The 20,094-nt window shown below is 41.8% G+C and overlaps 1 protein-coding gene across 2 annotated transcripts; it reads left to right on the forward strand.

Annotated features, from left to right (window-relative positions):
• The first annotated feature begins 762 nt into the window (after positions 1-762).
• Positions 763-18,896, forward strand: ehmt1b (euchromatic histone-lysine N-methyltransferase 1b). 2 transcript variants are annotated; one of them, XM_069677203.1, is made up of 25 exons: positions 763-841; positions 940-1,439; positions 3,119-3,404; positions 3,506-3,654; positions 3,824-3,979; positions 4,188-4,256; positions 4,357-4,459; positions 5,485-5,622; positions 6,120-6,400; positions 6,598-6,830; positions 7,044-7,259; positions 7,372-7,454; positions 7,553-7,659; positions 7,768-7,890; positions 8,114-8,215; positions 10,833-10,937; positions 11,029-11,183; positions 11,313-11,483; positions 11,750-11,894; positions 11,994-12,071; positions 13,697-13,812; positions 14,064-14,150; positions 15,321-15,399; positions 15,615-15,790; positions 17,495-18,896. In XM_069677203.1, the coding sequence occupies exons 2-25, from the start codon at positions 993-995 to the stop codon at positions 17,682-17,684; spliced, it is 3,795 nt and encodes a 1,264-aa protein (XP_069533304.1). In that variant the 5' UTR covers positions 763-841; positions 940-992; the 3' UTR covers positions 17,685-18,896. The 2 variants fall into 2 exon arrangements, with proteins under 2 accessions (XP_069533304.1, XP_069533305.1); XM_069677204.1 differs by having other exon boundaries at positions 6,123-6,400.
• Positions 18,897-20,094: the final 1,198 nt, after the last annotated feature.

The following is a 20,094-nucleotide window of genomic DNA, read 5'->3' on the forward strand; positions in this document are numbered from 1 at the left end:
GCTGTGAGTTTTGCATACAATTGATTATACACTACAAATAAATACATCTACATGGTCATTAGGAAGATGTCTCCTGATTCTGAAGGAGAGGGAAAAGGCTGTAGTGACTGGGATGTCGGGTTGTCTCTGTAGTGCTGTCTTATAGTAACTGGATGGTAATGAAAGGGGGCATTGTTTCCTATTGGACTGTGTTCAGGCTGTTCAAGTCCACTTGATTTATATTATTTTGAAGGAAGTTATACAAGTAAATGTGAACTGAAGATATCAGTTATTCATGTGCAATAAAACCCAATTGTTTACTGCAGTTTTCTTCTTTCCTTTTAGGGGTATTAATTACATTTTGATTGAAAATATATGCCACCAGTACCCTGTGTTACAGAAGAGAAATATGGTCAGTCAGTCGATAGAAATTCTCACAATCAAGCAAATATGCCAGTCATTCTGCTTTTCTTAGATATCATTTAGAGCTGCAACGATTGTTTTCAGCAGTTAATCTGTAAAGAATATTTTCACGTAGTCAGTTTGTCCTTTAGACTTAAAATGTCTGGTTTTGGTAGATCAAGAATCTAGAAAACCACAATTGTCGGTTTTTCATAATCTAATGCAGCAGATTCTAACAAAGAATGAATAATTAAAGAAATAATTTCATAATTCAATACATTTACCTTTAGGCTTCGCCCTGTTGGTCAGAGATTGTTTTCAGAATAACTGATTGAAAAGTTGCACTTACATGTGTTCTTTGTTTTTCAGCCCGCTGGTCTAGCCAAGGGCAGTGTGGATAAAGGTGTCTCCACAAAGAAAGAGGACCTCAACACAGCAAGCAACGGAGAGGAGAAGCCAGGTATAAGAAAAGTTCAAATTGGAAGCTCTTGATTTATGAAAATAACCTTTTCTTACATTGAAGCTTGCATCATGACTTTGTTTTTCTATCCTCCATAGATGGGGACAAAGAGGTAGCAGCCAGACTGGCCTCCTCCCCTGCAGCAGAGGCAATGCTGAACGGCACCGAATGTGACGACACAAGGCACAAGAGCGTGACACACGGCTCCACGACAGGCAGCAACAAGACTTTACTGTCCATAAATGAAAATGGCATGTCAGACATGGAGCCGCCGCACGGTTCTGTTACTGGAAGCAATGGATTCATTCTTGCTAAGCAGCCGCATGCAGGCGGCTCTGCAGCCACCTCCCCTCACAGGACTAATTGGTTGCCTTTGGGCTCAGCAACAGGGGGACACACGACAAAATCCTCGGCGTCTGGGTGTGCACAGAGTTCAGGTGCACTAAGGACTGACCCCAGTATAGGGACTACGTCCGGACAAGGGACGTCAGACACTAAAAATGGCACAGCCTCGCCTCCTGTGCCGGCTCCAGCACCGGTGACGATACACAGAGCGCGCAAGACCATGTCCAGACCTGCTGTCAGCCCGGCACAAAAGGTAAACCACCAGAATCTCGTGCTTTATCAGCTGCTCATTTGTGTTTTCTTCCCCCTTTTCTTGTTACTTTCTAATGAGGACGCAGCCATTACACCCATTTGTGATAGTGTTTATTGCCTTTCCAAACGTGGGCCTTTAACTGCTGCCTAAACAGCCTGCACTCTTTTTTTAAAGATCATCCTCTAGATTTTGGAACATGGCTGTAGGGATTTACTCCCATTCAGCCAGAGGAACATTTGTGTTGTCCAACATGTACACTGGCTGATCAGGCTTGGCTCACAGTTAGTCACCAAACTAACTCCAAATGTGCTGGATTGCGCTGAAGTCAGGACTTTGTGCAGGCCAGGCGATCTCTGCCTGACTAAACTTGGAAAACCATTTGGCTTTTAGCACAGAGAACTTTCCCCAAACTGTTGCACAAAGTTGGAAACACACTGTTCTATAATATATCATTGTACACTGCATGACAATTTCCTGTGAAACATTCCCAGATCATAAGTACACAATGTGTCCTCATACGTTTTTGGTCAATATTTAGATCAGGATTATTTAACATGATTACCTAAAAGGCTCAAACACTAAACTACCGACTGGCTGAAAGTGATTCTGCACAAGGATTCAAGGAGAGGGTAAATAGGATATCATTTAAGGTGAGAGGAGGACAAAAAAAATGACATGGAGCTGTAAGAGAATTACAACATAGATTATGTTAGAAGTGACTAGATTAACAAACAGACATTATGTAGCTAGCTCAAACCCCCCCCCCCGAAGAAAACATGGGGAAATCGGGACATCGACAAGGTTATTTTGCTGTTGGCCATAATGTTTGTTCAGGTGTCACATGGATTCAGGCCAATGTCTGCCTGAATCCATGTGAATGCAGCACGGCTTTGGGCTTTAAAGGATGGTAGAGGTTGCGCTGTATTTAAAGACCAGCTCCAGTCATGTTTTAAGACATATGGAATGCTCTGCTCGAGATAATATATTGTGTCTGATATGTTTTTCTGCAAAATACGTTTAATTACCTTGTAAAAATCCTCTCAAGGCATCTCCTCCTTCTCCAGAAACTGCATAGTCCAACCGCCCCCTCCGTCGCAAAAACAAAACACGTCTCTGCCATCGTTTAGAGGCAACTTGTTGAAACTTAGCTAGCTTCAAATTTAGTAATTAGTAGTAGTAATGCTAACGTTAGTAGTCAGTCGTGAGTTTGCAAAAATTACGATTGACGGTTACAGCTGGCTCGCACATCGCCAAAGTGGTTGCCGTAGGTTACACATAATGATATGCATAGCGTCAAGCGTCCATTAACGGGATTGGCTCCTTAGCTTTGTGACGTCTCAAACCTGCCAATCTGAAAACGTGTTGTCGTTGGTACACTGCAGTTTAAATGCAGACAGGCCTTATGTTGTCCCTGATATGTCTTGTAGCACATGAAAGATGAAGATGTTTACAAGGTTAAAAACTTTTCACTGAATTTTCACTGGAGGGCGTCTTTAAAACCCAAGATGAAAGGACACCATCATTGCAAATCAGTCATTGGAAGCCAAAATTGTGTTTGAAAATAAAATGTGATTAATTGCCCATCCTCAATTCCCAGTTAGAAATAGACTCTAGGTGAAATCCTTCAAGGACTTGCTAACACAGTCATCATTAATGCTTTTGTTTCTTGTCACTTTCAGCTTCTTAACAGGGAATTAAGAGAAGCAAAGAATGCCAAAATGGAGAAGATAGAGACCAATATTTCCCCTGATGCTCAGAAGTCCTCACAGCAATCCTCTGCTCAGAACCATCTACCTCAGAGTGCACCAGATACGCCAGCTTCAGCACAAACAGCTTCATTAACAACACCTGCACCTTCACCTGCTGCAGCATCTCCAGCGGCTCCTGCAGCTTCTGCTGCACCTTTAGCTCCTCCAGCTTCTGCAGCTATTGCAGCCCCTCCAGCTCCAGCCAGGCTCCTACCAGGTAAGAATGATAACACAAGACAATAACTGACCTCCTGCAAAAGACGCATTATTCTTGGGTGCAGTTTAGCTGTAAATGTGTGTTGTTTCCTCTTTCTGTAGGCTCTTACTCAGGAGGTTTGTCGTCCCGTAAGAAGAAAAGGAGGATGGGAATGTACAGTCTGGTTCCCAAGAAGAAAACCAAAGTGCTAAAGCAGAGAAGTGTGCTGGAAATGTTTAAGGAGCTCCAACAGTCTGCCAAGAGCCCACAGGTCTGTTCTCCTCACAGTTATTAAAACAAAACAAACACAAATAAAGTGATTTCTTCTTGGCTAACATCTCTTTATGGAACAAACAAATCAAATTCATTTCATTTGGCCGGTGAAAAACAGCATATTTTGAGATCATTCTGATCCTTTCTTGTCCTTTCGGGTCTCGCAGACTAAAGAGGTAGCAAACATTAACGGGGAGAAGGTTGAAAACGCATCCGAGGAGGAGGAGTCCGAGGAGGTGGAGTCTGAGGAAGAGGAGCAACGGCAGCCATCGAAAGAACCAGTCAGCTCTGTCAAGGAAGCAACATCTGAACCCGCCAATCAGGTAAAGTTTCTTCTTCCTCAGAGTGTCCCTAAATATGACATTTTCTATGATGTGATTACAGGATTGCAGAAACTGTTGTTGTTTGTGATTTTGCATCAAATGTTTTTGTTGTGTGTGGAAAGTAGTGGGAAGTAGGAAAGAACGATAAACCAATATTATAGGGTGGAAACGATGGGATGAATATCTTCTGATTGTGTTTGTGGTGGAGGTGGAAGATGAGCAGGAGACTGAAGAGTCTGGAGAAGAAGAAGGAGAGGAGGGCACAGAGTCCGACTTGGTAAGACAAAGTTAAACCTCTTTACTTGACCCAACTTATCCTTTGTTGTTCATAATTTTCTGTCCATGTATGAAACCCTCTCTGCCCCTGTCTGTCTCAGAGCTCAGAGTCTAGTCTGAAGAAGAAGCTGAAAAAGAAAACAAAGGCAGACAGCGCGTGGCTTCGGCCGAGCAGGAAACGGAAGAGGAGGCTTAAGGCCAGAGGTGATTTTTGGAAACTTGTACACCTTCATCAGTGAAACACAAAGTCCAAACTATGTTTAAATTGTCATGATTAAATCCTCCCTTCAACCCGACTGAGACCTGACCTGATTTTAACAGATAAAAATGCACATAAAAATCATTACTGGCTAACATTCAAATTTAATAGCTATAATGAAGTTTAGATAAGTTAAAGGGCCAGTTTGCTGATTTTCAACCTCAGTCCTATCATGCTATTATGGGGAGCTAATGCCATTATGGTAGAAAGAAATGCAATTTCGCTCTGTGCCTTTGGAGGACGCTATCTGCTTCTCCAATGGGCCCTGCAAGACCTCTGTCAGACTACGTAAAACGTGTCATCTGGTGGAGGCCAGAGAGCTTGCTAATCTACACTTCCTCAATCTAGGACACCCGCCTCCGACGACATATCTTGTTCAAAATTGTCAGCTTTGAAATGTAGACTGCAGACCTGAAGATTTTGACGATCGGCCATAGTACTGTAGTATTTCATTCCAGCGTCTCTCACTGGGCCGTTCCTTTCAGAGGGAGGGGCGCAATGCACGCTGGGTGTTGTCCACGAGCGGTTTGTACAACTTTCTCCACAGCTATGGCGCCAATTTCAAATATTAAAAATAATTTCAAATATCATTGCTTCTGTCGGTTATAGAGAACACCAGCTTTGACTGACAGTGGCTTTCTCCAGGGCGAATTGCTCCTTTAAGCGCTGATAGCACAAGAATACACATTTTATTCCACCTTATCTTTTCCCTCTAAAGTCAGTATTGTTTAGGCTAAAGTTTGAAAGACAAGACACTGTTCTCAGCGCTGGTACCAGTTGCTTAGCTTCAAATCGAGTGAATCCTTGCTTTACTTTTTTAAAACCTAGTCATACAAACAAATGACAAACAAACCTTCAGACAGACTTAAGGAATTGCTGCTCATGCTTTGGTTTCTTTCCTAATGCGGCTCTCTGAAATCTGGTGATTAACATTGAATTATTTTCTTTTGGTCACTATCCTCCTGCTCAGAGCCAGAGGGGGTGGATCAGCCTCAGGCTTCAGCTCATGCCAAGGCAGGCGATGAGAAGGAGTACACAAAGATACCCTCATCTGAGTCTGCCAACCTCACCAAGCCCCAAGAGCCTGCGGCTCACTCACACAACAAAGGTGAGCTACGAGTTGGATTTGCGACATCAAGCAAGTAAACCCATAGTCTTTCTATAATAACATGTTACTACACAAGCATGATGCAGCATGCAAATACAGCACTTCTGCAGGTCAGGGAAGTCTAACCAGAGTGTCTGTAATTAAAGACCCCTAACTGTCTGTGTCTGGTACATTAAATAGACGTTAATTGTAACAAACGATACGTTTGTCATTCCAGTCAGTGGGGCTTGGTATTTAACTTCAGTACTTGTTTGATTAAACCCAAAATGTGTGTGAAGCAATGAGCATCGAGAAGAGTCACTTTCTGAAAGTGTGCATGGAATATATGGTCAGATATTTTATCTTATTGTGTGATTCTGTAATCAAATACTACAAAATTTAAATCACTGTATTGTCAATTTAGACTTTTTTTCTTGTACAGGTAAAAATGGAGAGGGCTGTTTTGTTTAAACCGCAACTGTTATTGAGGTAAATTAACTGAGTCAGACTTTTCCCAGCAGACACTACAGGGTCAGCGATGGAGGAGGCTCAGGAGCTCCCGCTCTGCAGCTGCCGCATGGAGACTCCCAAGAGTCGAGAGATTCTCACGCTGGCAGACAGGAAGTGCATGGCCACAGAGAGCGTTGATGGACAGCTGACCCGCTGCCAGAATGCCATACTGAAACATGAGATGATGCGTCCCTCCAACTCCGTTCAGCTGCTGGTTCTGTGTGAGGACCATCGCAACGGCATGGTGAAGCACCAGTGCTGCCCCACCTGTGGCTTCTTCTGCAGGGCTGTGAGTACACTGTTTTTAATAATACTAATGTATTATTATGTAATTTCACTGTTTTGTTACATTGCATATACCAAAGAATCATTAAAAAAATAGAATCCACACATTTAATTGGTAACAAAATGAATTCTTTCTTTGGCAGAGAGGCCCAACTTTGCAAGTTTTTCTTTCTGGAGACATCTTTGTTTTCTGTTGTGCAGGGGACCTTCATGGAGTGCCAACCAGACATCAGCATCTCTCACCGTTTCCATCGTGCTTGTGCCTCAGTGCTGAAAGGTCAAAGCTTCTGCCCACACTGCGGAGAGGAGGCCAGCAAAGCAAAAGAGGTCACCATCGCCAAGGCTGACACCACCTCCACTGTGCCCCCCACGCCTGCACACGGACCTGCCACGCCGGGGGTTCCAGAGGGCCGAGCCGACACCACCACCGGCAGGTAAACCAGAAACTGTGGCATCAGGAGAGGCAGGGAGTTACCGGCGAAGATTAAAGAAGAGTATATGATGTTCATGTCAAGAGAAAATGCTCCTTTGTACTGATTTGATATATATGAACAAAGTAAAAGCAGAAACTGTTCAAAAAAAATTATTTTATTAGCCCCAAAGATATTTATGTACTGCATAACTATAATCGTTCTTTCCTTTTCCAGCTCTTCTCGTCCAGCTGCAGGGTCTGAAGTCAGCGGCAGGGCTGACAGTTCCCTGTCTCATCGTTCTTCACATGGATTCGACACCTTTGCTGTTCCTGGGTCGTCCAGGGGTGCAACACTGCAGCCCGGGACTGGAACCGCGGCGTCAGCCACAGCCCTTCAAGGACCACCTAGAGAGACTCTTGAAAGCCTCCTTTTAGCTCTGGACACAGAGAAGTAAGCTTTCCCAGCGAAAGTCATCTAGATTTATCTGAATGACCAAAAGCCTTCAGACAAGTTTAATAAACACCAAAATGTTTTTTTTTTCTTCTGTGTGTTTGTGCTCAAGGCCCAAGAAGCTGCGTTTCCACCCCAAACAGCTGTACCTCTCAGCCAAACAGGGAGAACTCAAGAGGGTCTTGCTCATGCTTGGTATGTTGACCCCTCCTGGACTGTTTATAAGTGCCTTATCAATCCTGTTCTTCATTAAAGCTTCTGTTTAATTAAATCCCTTTCCATTGACCTTCCAGTGGATGGCATTGACCCCAACTTTAAGATGGAATCTCAGAACAAGCGCACCCCGCTCCACGCTGCAGCTGAGGGAGGATACAAAGACATCTGCCACATGCTCGTACAGGTGAGACTCTTATTGATCATTTTGGAGTCGTAATTAAGGACTTTGGCGACCTGTCTATGAGTTCTTTAATACGCAAAATTTGAAATGGGCTGTCTGATGCTGCTGCAGGCCGGTGCAAACTTAGACATATGTGACGAGGATCAGCGGACGCCTCTGATGGAGGCCTGTGAAAACAACCACATGGAGACAGTACTGTATCTGCTGAGAGCTGGAGCCAGCGCCACGCACAAGGTAAAGATGAATCTAGTTGTTCAGGGTAAAATAATTTTTCTCCAATTAAAAAAAAAAAAAGCTAAAAACAACTGATTTGATACCAGATGTTAAATGGGTATTTTTATTTATTATTTATGCTTCTAGACTTGACAGATGGAATATTTAATTACATGCATGTTTTTTGAAAGTTAATCTTGAGACTTGAGGAAGGGTGAATAATCTGATTCTCTGTTGCTTTCAGGATGTTGAAGGGTTTACGTGTCTCCACCTAGCGGCAAAGTCTGGCCATTACAGCATTGTTGAGCACCTTCTGTCCACAGGATTGATCAACATCAACTGTCAGGTCTGTATACTTTGCTTTTTCCCTTATATCACAATAGTAATTATGTAAGTAAGTAGGTAAAGTTTATTAGGTATAGCACCTTTCACAGAGCAAAGTCACAAAGTGATTCACAAAATATTACAATAGTAGTAATATTAATCATAATATTAAAAATGAGCCAAACAAAAAAACCCAACAAAGTCCATGAGATGATCAAACGCCAATTTAAAAAGGTGTGTCTTAAGTTGCTTTTTAAAAGCATCAGTATGCGTATTTGCATAGGCAGAGTGTTCCAAAGTGTTGGAGCCACAAATTCAAAGGCATGATCACTTTTTGTTTTAAGTCGGACACGAGGGACGACAAGTAGACCGTGACAGGATCTACAGGTGATGGGATGGAGCAGGTCAGAGATGTACGCAGGTGTCTGATCATGCAGGGCTTTATAAATAAATAAAAAAAAGGACATTAAAATGATTCCTGAATTTATCTGGAAGCCAGTGAAAGGAAAATAAGATCGGTGTAATGTGAGTTGACCTGCTGGACCTAGTCAACAGCCTTGCAGCAGCGTTCTGGACCATTTGTAGACGAGCCGGGGAGATGCAAAAGCATGAATAAGCATCTCTAACTCGGCTTGTGAGATAAAAGAGCTTTTACATAAGTAATTGTGTTTATGTTTTGTTTTTTTATATATATTTAAAGCTGCTGCCCATTCAGTGTCTTGTCTAGCTGATCGCATGCCTGGCTTTTGTATTATACACTTGTCTGCACACGTCTGTTTAGGCAGCTGAAAAGGTTCAGCTGATGGTTCATAAGGCCTCAGCAAAGTTCAGTAATTAGTTGTTGACATTTCACTGTCGGGTTCATGACTGTTCAGCTGATCGAATTTAGAGGCGCCAATAAACCTTTTTTCGATTCACCCGTCAGAGCATAATTAGCTGAAATACTGACTCAATCATTTTGTGTTAAAATGAATAATACAGATATTAATATTAGATGTAGATATTAGGTTCAGTGGAGGAATCGGTCGTCTATCAATCGGAAGGTCGGAGGTTCGATCCCCAGCTCCCTCAGTCGCTACTCAAATTTCTCCTGGTGGCATAGCCATCGATGTGTGAGTGATGACTGATTGACAGTTGGGCACTTTATGTAGCAGCCTCTGCCGTCAGTATGTGTGTGAGTGGGTGAATGTGACATTTAGTGTAGTCGCAAGACTAGAAAAGCGCTAAATAAAAACAGTCTATTTACAGTCCATTAAATGCAACAGTATGAAACCAATATACAGTACATCATATGATGCAGCCTCTATTGTTTTGAGGTGCTGCTATATTTTAAGGTTAATTTGATATTTGGGAGAAACATGTATTTTCTTTTAAATATTTTAAAAATAAAATAATTTATATAGTGAGTGTGGCTCAATGGATGTTGTCCGAAAGTGCTGCAAGGTCATAAACATGAATAGAAGAAGGTATACTTTATTGATCTCTGAGGGGAAATTACATTTTTTTCACTTATTACAAACATGCTCCACACAAAGGCTAGAATTACATACATGCACAAACAGGTCCTTATGGACATGCATTATTGGAGAAGTGTCAGAGTGAGGGGGCTGCACATGGAGCAGTTGGGGATTTGGTGCCTTGCTCAAGGGCACCTCGATAGTGCTCAGGAAATGACACGGCACCAGCCCCAATTCCATGCTTGGTCCGTAGTGGCACTTGAACCGGCCACCCAAGTATACCCAAGTACAGACTGAGCTACCGTCTACCACTAGAATAGAATTTATCAGCTAACTGTAACCAGTTACCAAATTGTAAAAATGGTATTTGAATGTAGTAAAAACTAAAATGCCTCTGTGCCAAGCTAAGCAAAGGTGAATGAAAGCTATATAACCATTACCATTCCCGACCAACTTCCGGGAAACACACCCCACACCTTTAATAAAAGTTGAAAATGGACTCGTACACACTTAAAGCCGAGAGAAATAGCTAGCCAGGCTCTGTCAAAATGTACAAAAATCCAAGTTGCTCGTAGTTGGATTTTGTTACCCTTGGACATAGTCTGGCTCGCTATGTCCTTCTGCTTCCTGTCTTTATGCTAAGTTTAATGGCTGCTTGGCCTTTCTTACAAACTCCATAAGGGGGCTAGTGCACTTTAGTTAACAGTCTGTTTAATTCAGTTGTTTAGTTCAATACAAAATCCCACAGCACTTGGCTCTGAGCAAAGATCTCAAACTGTATGCAACAGACTAACAGTCATGAATTGAAATGGCTAACTCTGAAGCACAGTGTTTTGTATTCTTGGCACGAATGCACCTTGATGCCAGTAAAGTAGATATACACAGCTGGGGAACATATGCAGAGAGAGAACTGCACTGAGTCGGATGTGTCACTGTTTGAAAGTTTCGACCTTGCTGCAAGAAGGAAGCCCTTAAGAGAGCAGTGATGTAATGATACAGTCTCTCCAAGGGTGAACTGAATGGATGAAAGTACAGCGTCACATTTAAATATGCATAGTTGACATTTAAGATGGGGAAAAACATGTTTTTCTTTCAGGGTGTTTGTGTCAATCATCTATATCTTGTTCTTTTTCTAATGTTTAGCTTTACCCAGCTGAGATTAAAAGTGTTCTTTTGTCTCAGGATGATGGAGGCTGGACGGCGATGATCTGGGCGACAGAGTACAAACACGTGGATCAGGTGAAGCTGCTTCTGTCCAAAGGAGCCGACATCAGCGTCAGGGACAAGGTTGGCTGATGAGACTTTCCACTCAGTTTTGACAAACGTTACACAAGTATCAGATTTGTAATTGTTCGTTTATGTTGGGGGGTTTTTTTAGGAAGAGAACATTTGTCTCCACTGGGCAGCCTTCTCTGGCAGCGTGGACATCGCCGAGCTGCTCCTGAACGCCCGCTGTGATCTGCAGGCCGTCAACATCCATGGAGACTCCCCTCTGCACATCGCTGCACGGGAGAATCGGCTGGATTGTGTTACGTGAGTTACAACTTGAAATCAACATTCAACTTTCCTTTTGAACTGAAGTTAAAGACACGAGACTGACTTAGAGGAGATTAGGAGGTTGTTCAGAAGTGGCTTGTTGATCAGTAAAATGTGTCCCCTCAGGCTTTTTCTGACTCGAGGAGCAGATGTGTTTCTGAAGAACCGCGAGGGAGAAACTCCTCCAGACTGCTGCAGCCACAACTCCAAGGCCTGGGCGGCCCTGCAGGCCAACAGGAGGGAGAGGGACGCCAAGAACAGCAGGCTCAACCGAGCAGAGGAAAAAGTCCTTCACAGGTAGACATTGTAATATTCTCTGCGTCTCACTGGGAGGGATTTAATGAGAGGAAAAAAACAAGGTTAACAAAAGGCATGGTTTATGTTGGGGTGAGCACGCAGGATGGATACAGGCGAAGAGAGAAAATACCAGAAATGCCTGGTGGAGTAACACGTCTGGGTTTATGAAAAGGAAAAACACTTCAGTTTTGACTCTGGCATTTGTATTTGCCAGTGCCTCTGCATCAGTTTTTGACAGCCCCAACCACCTTCTGCTACTTCCACAGTGACATAGCTCTCGGGCAGGAGAGAGTCCCCATTCCCTGTGTCAACTCTGTCGACAGTGAACCTTATCCAGATGGCTACAAATACATCCCTGAAAACTGTGTCACCTCCCCCATGAACATCGACAGGAACATAACACACTTACAGGTGAGTTTGAAAGCATGTCCTCAGGTGTTTTAAAGGAAACAGAGATGTTTTCAGCATTGGCAATGTGAAGTGACACAATTCTCTCCCTTTATCCAACAGTACTGTGTTTGCAAAGAGGACTGTTCAACAAGTATCTGCATGTGTGGGCAACTCAGTCTGCGCTGCTGGTACGACAAGGTAAGGATAGATGTCAACAGAGAAAGCACACAGTCCTCTTTGAACGAGACATATCGTACAGCAGGGGTGGCCAACCCTGCTCCTGGAGGGCTACCTTCCTGCATGTTTTAGGTTTCTCCGCACTCTAACACACCTGATTTGAATGATTTGCTCGTTATTAACCAACTGAAGCGTCTCAGGGGATTGGTAATGAGCAAAACATTCAAATCAGGTGTGTTAGAGTGCGGAGAAACCTAAAACATGCAGGAAGGTAGCTCTCCAGGAGCAGGGTTGGCCACCCCTGTCCTACAGTATGTGCACACCTGAGAAAAGTAAGATGACATTGGTACATTAGTACAAGAAAGACCAAACCAACATCACAGCACTAGCAACGACAAAGGACTGCTGCAAAGACTACAGCCAAGGCCGACTTACACCTACTTACTGCACCTGCCATGAGAGGAAATATCTTTTCATACCAGCTGGTGGCTGCAGTCTGTATCCGTCATACAGAAATGGAGACCAGAAGACGAAGGACTGGGGATTTAAACTGTTGATGTGATAAAGAAGTGTTATGCTTGCGAAAATAGAAAAGACTAGATGTTTCTCTCCTATGCACTGATTCACGCAGCTGAAAAGCCAATCGGAGTGATTTCTCTCACTGACAAAAGCTGCAAAGGATTCTCGCTAATGGTGAACTATACAGGCCTAGACGCTAACTGATGGCCGGGCATTGGCCAATTACCGGCTGTCTGCCTGGTGTGTCAGGATCCTAAGTGGCCAAAACCATGAAAAACTGCACCAAACAGGAAGTATAAGAGCAAGCTGTTCACATACAATGTAGGGAATTATGATATAAATAAATTATTACATCTCTATTTACAGATTCTTTGTAAAAATGTTACCCTGTAGGTGCCCGACTGGATTTTAGTACGAGAAGAGTTCTGGTTTCCATTTGTAGTACGTTTGTAGTCCGAGTAATATTGACCAATCACGTATCAGCAGACTGCGACGTATGCAGGAAAAACAGTCTGTGTGGAGAGCAAAAGCAGGCGAAACGTAATCCGCACTAATACCACCCGGCTCCCATCAGCAGTCATCTGTCGACGATTTAGCTTCTTATTTCGGTTCCGCTAACAGTCTGCTCTAGATCAATAATTTCAAATGAAGACCAATTTCCTTGATGCTGCATCGCAAAAGCCATTTAAATTTCCCCTGACCTCCCTCGAATGCATCAGAAATTATTGATCCGACCTTCATTCAACAAAGGAACATTTGAGCCTACTCAGTGAAACTGAGACTCACCAGAAACAGATGACCTGACACTCCTCCAGTGGATGTGGTGAACCAAGGAATGACAGTGTTTATTTTGCAGACATATCTGGAGGGGCGAATTTTGCTTTGCTTTTGATCTGAACACGCAGTCGCTTCACAAGTTGCTAACTGGACTGTAAACAATGCAGTGCACGGAAAAGGAAGTCTTTGCTGGAAGTCTTTTGTCGCTAAACACTATTGCTCCCAGAGGCTATATCGTCAGCAGAATATAGCCGATGGGTTTTGAGATTGATAAACATCTAATCTTGACATCTATGAAAGAAATAACTACACTGTTTATATATATATATATTAAAAAAAATCATTTTTAGGGCGGTCGTCTTCTCCCTGAATTCTGCCACGAGGAGCCTCCTCTCATCTTTGAGTGTAACCATGCGTGCTCCTGCTGGAGGACCTGTAAGAACCGAGTGGTGCAAAACGGACTCAGGTAATCAAAATGATCTCAATGTGTATGCAGAAGAATAAAGATAATCTTTTCTTCTGTTAAGATATTTGCAGTCTCAAACAGCTAACAAAGCTAGAGAAGCACGATTCAAACATCTCATGTACAAACCCTGTATAATTAAGGGCTGTGAGCCGATATAATGCAGTTTAGAGAAAATGTCCAAATGTAAAGAATAATATATGCCCGAAGTAGAAATCTAAAACTGTAACTCTAAGCTGTTGTGGATCCTGCAGGACCAGGCTTCAGCTCTTCAGGACCAATAAGAAGGGCTGGGGTGTCCGTGCACTGCAAGACATACCACAGGGGACCTTCATATGCGAGTAAGTCTCATTTACACATGAAACACTGTGTCTGCAGCTCACTTTGCGTCCTTTGGTGGATATTTGCATGAAGACTTAAAAGCCCACAATAAATCCTCCTCAGCTTGCATCCTTTTGAATCTTTTAGTTTCAAAACATGTATTGAATATTCTGGCCTCAACACGAACAGGCATGTTGTGGCACTTTTCCCCTAATTTGAAAAATCTGCCACCCTCACATATGCCGTCTGTCTGTATCTCTGCGAGATGGTAGCAGCTCAGACTGTGAGCGCAGCAGACCAGAAACAGAGTTTTCCCTTCTGCTTTCACATGTTCAAAAGTGTGGTCCATGTTGAGGTGTTTCGCTGATGTTTAAGTCATTATCCTACTAATTTATTATGAAAGTTTTTATTTTATTTTATTGTGACAATTAGGATTCTCTGTGCCATTTCCTCGCCAGTTGTCTTGAGAAACAAGTTCCTGGTCTACTTTATAAAGTGTTGTCATTGCACGCTTCAGACATGTGCTGGATTGTTTCTCATGTTTACAACTTAACTTTTGCAAATTAAAGTCCAATTGATGTATAATGCACAGCATCACAAATTTACTCACCTGTACAGCGGACAATAAGGCTGGTGTTGCTCACCGAAGCTCTTAGCCAAAGTTACTAAAACAGGAAAATTATTAAATTAATTTTAATTAATTTTAGGCTGTGGGTAATAATGGATACAGCACATAGTATATGGTGTTTGTATAAGGAACAACAGTGTTTTTTTTTAAGATTTTTTTTTTGGCTTTTGCCTTTATTTGATGCGATAGCTGAAGAGAGACAGGCAATGTGAGGAGTAGAGAGTGGGACGGCAGACAACAAAGACTGTAGCCTCTTTATATGGCGCGCCTGCTCTACCAACTGTCGACACCAGTGCCCCAGGAACAATTTCATGCTGTTGCTTGGTTATCGACAAGTTTTAGGGGATGCACGTACTTCTTATGGGTGAAATATTTGAGAAGATTTAAAACTACATCAAAGGAATGTTAAATCTTTGATGCTCAGTACCTCCGAGCTGCAGTCTCCCTGAATGAAACCTTATAATTCCACATTGATGAAATGTTGACATGTTTTAAACGGCATCAGAGTGAACATTTTTCACTGAAGTCTGCTGCTACTGACGAGTCACCTGCTTTTTAACAGGTACGTGGGTGAGATCATCTCTGAAGCGGAGGCAGAGATGAGGCAAAATGACGCCTACCTGTTCAGCCTGGATGATAAGGTAAGGAACTGAAAACAACACTACATGTTGAATGAATAGAAGTGAATGAAAACAAGCTATTAAAGCCTTCTCTCTGGTAATTCTCTGCTTATTTAACTTTTTTTTTTAATAGAAACTCACAGCATCTTTATTTTGAGATTTCTTTCCACGTCTCTTCCCAGCTGTGCTCTCACATCTTATTTTTTACTTTGTCTCTCATTTATCTTCTCTCCCAGCCACAAGATCAATACTGCATAGATGCCCGTTTCTATGGAAACATCAGCCGCTTCCTCAATCACATGTGCGAGCCCAACTTGTTCGCCTGTCGAGTGTTCACGACGCACCAGGACCTTCGTTTCCCACACATTGCCTTCTTTGCCAGTGAAAACATCATGGCTGGAGAGGAGCTTGGGTAAGACTCAAACCAGTGTCTAGTTTTCTTGTTTACCAATTTTAATGCTTCTTCAGAATCTCCGCAGATACTGGATTTTTTGTCTGATATTAATATAAATATTAGAGAGTAAAATACGTTTTTCATAAATATTTAATTCATTCCTCTAATGTCATTTGACAAAGTCATCACAACAGGTTGAGGAATAAGGATGAGGGTAACATGTAGCGCTAGTGTGAGCTTTTCAATGGGGAAGAAAATATATATTTTTTATTAAGTCTAAAATAGCAGTATACCATTAAGATGCACTACGACATTGTCTAAAATATCTGGTGGGGCCTATACTATGAAGCAAGCTCAACATAACCAGGGTATTTTTTCCTGATCTCGCTTCACTAAACCGAACAAAGGCAATCGCGCTGAGCGGTCACACGACACTGGATATAACCAACCCAGGGTTTCTATGAGTGCGTTCACATTAAAGGGCCGTTGTTTGGAGCAAATGACCAATTTAAACACAGGCAAGTCTGCCGTCAGCAGATCGGCATATTTTACAAACTCAGAGCAAACTATGATTTTAGAAAGATATGAAGAAATTACACAGAATCCCGATTAAAATCCACTCACCTGCAGCTGCTGAATGCAGGAAGGACAAATAGTAAAAACAACTCAGACTGTGTAAATGTGCAAATATAATATCACTGTTCCATCATTAGAGCATAATATATTTATTATAACACTTGTGTATTATATTAAATTAATATGTTGCACAGATGTATTTTTGTTGCGTTAATGACTTATTTAGACTTATTCTCTCAGCCATATCAAACTATGGAGCAAATAAAAATAAATATAAAACTACAATTTAAAGCAGTTCGAATGCTTACTTTCATATCTTATAAGTACACAGGTCACAGTGGCCACAGACCCTCTGGCCATTGTAATTATGGAACGCTGCATTATCTTTACCAACTTGATAATTTCAGAAAATACAGACTCCTTTTATTCTTATAGCGAACACTATTTATGTACATGAACCTCTAACAGTTTAGATTTAGCGTTATTGAATAAGACCCGTATACAACATTTGATTTTAGGCTGGCCCAGGTAAAAGTTTACAGTTGTGACAGAAATCTTTGGTTGTCGATCCAAAAACAATTAACCTACCGTAAAATTCAGTGTATAAGGTGTGACCAATATACCAGGTATGTTATAGTGTTACCGTGTCTTACCCAGACAATGGCACTATAATCTAGCTAAAACGTCATCATGGACATGTGCCGTCATGATCGCCAGTCCAGCCGTCATCCTCACAACAATCAACGTTACTGTAGGCTGAGCTCAACTAGCGCACCGGTAGCTAGCAGGATTGCAAACTCAACATGGGGAAAACAGGTGGTAGGCTGTAATGTGTGTGTGTGTGTGTGTGTGTGTGTGTGTGTGTCTGTGTGTGTGTGTTTTGAATGTGTTTAAAATGAAAAGAAATTGAAATAGTGTTGAAATAACTTTGTATACACATTTTTATGAATATTTATATATCTATAGGAAACCTTTTTTCCCTCTGGGTTACCCCCAAAAACAGACTGCAACTTATATTCCAAATTTTACAGTACATCGCACTGAGACACATCCATTGACAGGTTTTTTCAACCCTGGCTGTAAAATCGAGTCACTTTTTGATTAAATGAAAGTGCTTTTCTATAATCATTTGCTTTCCCCTCTCAGATTTAACTACGGCGACCACTTCTGGGAAGTCAAAAGCAAGCTGTTCAGCTGTGAATGTGGCTCTTCGAAGTGCAAGTTCTCCTCAGCGGCCATGGCGTCTCTGCAGGCGGACAGCACACCAGAGAACCAGCAGCAGCCCAGCGCATCACCTGACACCAGCTCTTCCAACAGTCCCTCCAGTCCTTCCTAAAACCCTCCTCACACTACGCTTCTCTATGTGTACACATGACTGACGGACACACAGGGGCGTAGGACTCCATCCTCCTTAGACTTTTATCAGAGAGCTTGTGCTGTATCTCAAGTTCTCAACAAAGGACCATCGATCTGTAAAACGCTGTCACACAGAACCAGATGCACAATCAAATCGTGGATACCGTACTGCTGCTTTATTCCACATCCTGTAACATGAACAGCAGGGGGCAGCATCATCATGCACAGCAAAGTCACAGGGACAAGAAACAGTCTTTACATTTCGTACATAACTTTACAGCGAAGGAGAACAGCGCTTTGTCTTTTTTTTTTAAGATGCCTGGTTGGTATTTTAAATGGCTTTCTTACTGAGTCATGATCAAGGTATTTTGTGGTCGGGGACAAAAGTAATGTTGTCTTTTGCGAAGACAACTTCAGCACACGGCTGGGTTTAATTTGTTAGACCTTTTACGGTCATTTATCATAAACCATTCCAGCAAAATTAGCTGATAAATATTGAATTATGTTGCCACTTCTTTGTGTAAATTCATCTTTGCTGCAGTGTTTGAACAGACCAGTGTCCAACATTTGCCGCCATTTTAAAATGAAATAATGAGATCATGATTGTGGGAAAGATGAAAAGCAGAAAGTGTACGGTTTTTAATTTGCTACTCCCGCGAGTATAGATTGTATGATAGAAAGATGCTGTACCATTCCTCAAAAAAGAGGCGTTTCTAGTTGAATAAATTGGCTGACCTTTTTATTAAGCATGTTTAAGGGGATTTTAATGTGTCAGATATTTTGCCACAGTTAATAAATTGATTAAGTAAAATGGCGTTACAAAACCCCCAGAAAATGGTGCTGACAAGGGTTTTTACTTTTTTTTTCATTTTTATTACCGAAGTGAACATAGTTTGTAAAATAAGAGGACATTTTAAGTTTTTTATGTTTAATTTTAACTCCATTTTTCTAATTGTAGTTACTGTACGTAGGCTGTTTTTAATTTTGTTTCTTGATTTTGCCGACAGAAGCCAACCCGTCTTTTTAAATGTTGTTAGTAAAGCAGTTACTGTTGTGCAAAGTCTTGAAAGATATAATTGAAAAAAAGGTTATAAAAATGCACTTCCATAACTTCTGTTACATATTTCTGGACCGTGAACCATCCATCTAATTGGTTGTATCTTTTTCAATAAATTTACTACTAATGCATTTATTCTGACATGCTTTAGTCAGTCCAGTTTCTGTTGGAGGACTGGCCCTATTTTCCTAGAAATGTTGTAGCAAAATTTTAATTTCTCATTGCTTCTTTCTCAGCTCTTTCATTTGCAGATTTGCTGCAGGTCCAGAGCAGAGATTGCTATTCAGCTTCTTATCTTGTCAACCACAAACACATTTCTGAAAGATCTCCAAACCGGAGCCTGCAGTCTGTTTGACCCCGCACAAACCGAGCAGAGGCTCAGCTTTGACAGACGGGCCCAGACCCTGGCTCTGAAATATTTGAGCAGCTTTGGCATGGGAGCAGCTGACACTTCCTACATTCTGTTTGCTTTAATGAGTTTAGACTTTCAAAGCATCTCGTTTTTGCCCTGATTTTTTTAGAGCTCATATTAAAACTGATCATTCATCATCAGATTTCTGTTTCAGTTCAGAACTGCAGATGTTTGTGTCGCCGGTGCAGCTCAGTAAGTAGAGCAGGCGCCCGAAACAAAGAGGCAAAGTCCTTGCAGCATCGGCTATTGGCGCATGTCATGCCCACTCTCTCTTCTCACACTTCCTGTCTATCTTCACTGTTCTATCAATAAAAATGCAGCCAGAAAAAGTTTATTTTAGTAGGATTAATCTTCAGAGCCTTATAACAATTGAAGATTCAATTCGGTGAAAATCAAATGAGTACAAATAAAAGTACTTTTTGCTTAAGGTCCCACACATCCACCCATTATTTTTCTTTTTAGATGTTCCTGGACAGTCGAGCTGCTTTCATTAAGTGCTTAATTGACATCAGACCACGTTGTACTTTGATTTTCAGTCTACACCTTGGGTACGTTAATCCTGACAATGCTGTGCAAAGCAATTTCATTTACACATCAACCAAAACTGCACACTGCCTGTCAAGTTACCAGACACCCACAACCCAAACTGCTCCACTTATTCAACCATGATGCAGTACCACCCAACTGGGTATTATGTAAACAATTAATATACTAATGCTAGGTTTGTAATTTTTTTCGTTTCAGTCTCTACTTAGATTTTTGGTTACAAAACCACTAGGCAGGGTTTAGAAGAACAGATATAGGTTTGGGTTAAAATAGACCCTTTCACAATAAACTATGAGTTAGAGTTAGGGCATTGTTGCTTTCTAACATGTGATCATTACTTTCCCCCTCATTGACTTTGTAGCTCTTTATACTACA

Source organism: Semicossyphus pulcher, unplaced genomic scaffold, assembly GCF_022749685.1.
Source record: "Semicossyphus pulcher isolate SPU_LCO1_2020_fin unplaced genomic scaffold, fSemPul1.0.p SCAF_28, whole genome shotgun sequence".
NCBI lineage: Eukaryota > Metazoa > Chordata > Actinopteri > Labriformes > Labridae > Semicossyphus > Semicossyphus pulcher.

Bases quoted from the DNA above. Each gene is read 5' to 3' on its own strand.
- ehmt1b (XM_069677203.1), top strand. From the start codon at position 993: ATGCTGAACGGCACCGAATGTGACGACACAAGGCACAAGAGCGTGACA. The intron at 4,257-4,356 runs GTAAGACAAAGT...TGTCTGTCTCAG, and splicing joins AGGGCACAGAGTCCGACTTG to AGCTCAGAGTCTAGTCTGAA. The intron at 11,895-11,993 runs GTGAGTTTGAAA...TTTATCCAACAG, and splicing joins GGAACATAACACACTTACAG to TACTGTGTTTGCAAAGAGGA.